The sequence below is a fragment of the Amphimedon queenslandica genome, unplaced genomic scaffold, assembly GCF_000090795.2.
Source record: "Amphimedon queenslandica unplaced genomic scaffold, v1.1 AMPQUscaffold_12831, whole genome shotgun sequence".
Classification (NCBI taxonomy): domain Eukaryota; kingdom Metazoa; phylum Porifera; class Demospongiae; order Haplosclerida; family Niphatidae; genus Amphimedon; species Amphimedon queenslandica.
The window spans coordinates 8,257-11,377 of NW_003546933.1; the positions used below are offsets into that span (position 1 = coordinate 8,257).

Genomic DNA, 3,121 nt, shown 5'->3' on the forward strand with positions numbered 1-3,121 from the left:
TCTTTCATGACTTTCTCTCTCCATGTTTGTCTCTGACGAAGAGATTCCAAATGAACCATTAACTCAATGTCTTTAGCAGCACCAGCTGTAGCAGTAGCAAGTGGGTGGAGTTAATTCTGGTCCTCTGTTACCCACTCCACAGACCAGTCTACTGGGGACACCACAAATGACTTATTGAGTTCATTCATAATGATTTATGATTTATTTGATATATGTTCTTATGTTGTGTAGAAAGTTTGAGTTCATTCCGATCAAAATTAAATTTTTATGAATTTTTAAAGTTGCTCCGAAATTGGGCCAAATTTCATGAAAATTGAAAAGAAGAAAATCTTTCCTTATATTTTCTAATATCCATTAATGTTCTAATGCTGTGTAGCATGTGGCCAATAAAGCCCATGATTTATTCCATATTGATACATATTGATGTCCTTATGCTGTGTAGAAAGTTTGAGCTGATTCCAACTTCAATTTTTCAAGTTATGGCCGTTTTAAGAAAACACCAAAAATCCGAAAAGTACCCAAGGCTATAGCCCATGGTTTTTTCCAAAAAATGGCTCCAAAATCACCTCAAATTTTTATTATATTTTCTGATACATATTGATGTCCTTATGCTGTGTAGAAAGTTTGAGCTGATTCCGACTTCAATTTTTCAAGTTACAGCCATTTTAAGAAAACACCAAAAATCTGAAAAGTACCCAAGGCTATAGCCCATAATTTTTTTCCAAGAAATGGCTCCAAAATTACCTCAAATTTTTATTACATTTTCTGATACATATTGATGTCCTTATGCTGTGTAGTCAATTCCGATAAGAAATTTTCGAGTTAAGACCATTTTTAAAAACGGGCCAGTATTTAAAAATTAGTTAAATTACCCAAGGCTATAGCCCATGGTTTTTTTCCAAAAAATGGCTCCAAAATGACCCCCAATTTTTATTACATTTTTTGATTGATGTCCTTATGCTATGTAGCAAGTTTGAGCTGATTTGGGCAAAAATTTCACTCCTACCACTCACATCGGTCTTCCTATCATCACTGGTAACCATAGCAACATATTGACTGTCATTGTGTTTATAGGTCACCTGATAAAGATAGGAGGAGACACTCATGATCAAGAAGTCGTTCAAGATCTCATTCACCAAGAAGAAATTATCGTCAAGGTAGAATAAAATGCTTTATTTATTATTTATTTTTTATTATTTCAGACGTAAGGATAGAGTGAGGGATTATTCCTACAGTCCTAGTCCAGAGAGGAGGAGGAGTAGTAAGAAATCTAAAAAAGACAAGAAACACAAGAGAAGGTCTCCCTCTGTCTCTCCCTCAGTCTCTCCTCCTCCACGTAAAAGTAAATAGAATTAATTTATTTTATTGAATATCTATTAATATCACTATTACTGCTATTAGATGTAAACCAATAAGATCAGAAAAGAAAATACAATATTAGTCTAACTGTACACTGCTACATGCTAAACAGGTGTTTAAAACATTCATGTCTTCATTTTAACCAAAAATGGTATTGGCAGTCGAGTATGGTCAATTTATCTAATTTCCTGTTCACTATAGTCTCATACATAATACTACTAACCACTACATGCAAAACAGATGTTTAAAACATTCATATCTTCATTTTGACCAAAAATGGTGGGACATGGTTAATATTTTTAATTTCCTGTTCACTGTAATCTTGCACACATAATACACTGACCACACACAATCCATCCTTCCCATCTTTTGGCAGTATAACACTACACCCATCTCTCCGTATCTATTGTGTGACTTGGCAGACTTGTTCCCTTTGTTATGTTGTACATTTTTTAAACATAATGTAATATTCTTTGTAATGTTCAAAACTTTGTTTGAAAATGACAATGTCACTGTAGTGTAGCATTTGAATATTCACAAAAATGAGTAATTTTGAACTCCAGTACATTTGTCATCTTCATACTAGGTGACTATTATATTTATTATTATTTTATTTTATTCTTTAGGAGGTGGTTCTGATAAAGGTGAAGGAGAGGAGGAGGAGATGGAGGAAGAGGAGAGTTCTCTGATGGAAGTGCTCCTTCTGAGGAGGAGAGACAATCAAGTCCTTCAGCATCAGAATAAAACCATTCATATTTATAGCAATTGTTGTTGAGCAAAAAAAGTACAAAAATGTAAAACATCTGTGATTGTAAATGGTAGACTATAGTCTACCATGCAATTAGTTGTACATCAGTAGGGCATTTTCTCATATTAGGTACTCCTACACAATCCACCCTTGTTCCTTTATCTACTTGTACTGCTTGTGTAGTTCAACTTCTTTTCACTGTTTTTCAATCATGATTGATTTGTGTCAGTGGAGAACTAGAATAGGATCCTGGAACTGTTCCCGCCATTGGAGACAACCCAGTGCTTGTACTAGTACTGGTAGCAGTTACTGTGGAACTGGTAGAGCTAGTACTGATGATACTGTACAGGAAAAGGGCCCTAGACTTGTTTTGTCTATTTTTTGTCTTCTTATCCTCCTCTTCATATCAGGAGATGTGGAACTTAATCCTGGACCCACTCTTACAGGTAAGGCTTTTGATGAACTATGTATCATAGTGTTTATTATACGTAATAATAGATAAGCCAACAAAAGATGAATTGGTTGAGTTATTGAATAGCTCAAAGTTTACTGCTGGTACTTGGGAACAGTTTGTCTGTTGTCTTCCTAACATGACACAAGAAGTCATTGGTAATATCAAACAGAGTGAGATGGTGCAGGGAGAAGGGAAGGATGCTGGCCCAATTGATTACATGAGTGCCGTAGCTCACCGTTGTCTTAATGATAATCCTGATATGACATGGAAGAGAATCATGATGTCACTTTTAGATGCAAAAGAATGCATTTTAACTAACCAAATTTTGACTGACGTTGAATGTTCATGTGCTGGGAAAAAAGGTCAGTTTTACAATTCTGCAAGTGACATAATTATATATTTATTTTACAATAATAGGAACAAAAGTAGATGCTACTAAAATAATTAAATCTACATTAAGAGGGCGTTATTCTTCTTTATGTCATGCTACTAAAAATTGCTTGCAATCAGTTTCTTGGGAATTTTTTTCTAAAGATCTTATTAGCCGAGATGTTAAAAGC

At 34.5% G+C, this 3,121-nt stretch overlaps 2 protein-coding genes across 2 annotated transcripts; both read left to right on the plus strand.

Moving 5' to 3' along the window:
* The first annotated feature begins 933 nt into the window (after nt 1–933).
* Nucleotides 934–2,159, plus strand: LOC109586596 (uncharacterized). The gene is made up of 3 exons (XM_020002795.1): nt 934–1,157; nt 1,203–1,342; nt 1,986–2,159. Exons 1-3 carry the CDS (start codon nt 1,105–1,107, stop codon nt 2,132–2,134), a joined length of 342 nt encoding a protein of 113 aa, XP_019858354.1. The 5' UTR covers nt 934–1,104; the 3' UTR covers nt 2,135–2,159.
* Nucleotides 2,160–2,169: 10 nt separating this feature from the next.
* On the plus strand, nt 2,170–3,115 carry LOC109586595 (uncharacterized). The gene is made up of 2 exons (XM_020002794.1): nt 2,170–2,553; nt 2,606–3,115. Exons 1-2 carry the CDS (start codon nt 2,319–2,321, stop codon nt 2,998–3,000), a joined length of 630 nt encoding a protein of 209 aa, XP_019858353.1. The 5' UTR covers nt 2,170–2,318; the 3' UTR covers nt 3,001–3,115.
* Nucleotides 3,116–3,121: the final 6 nt, after the last annotated feature.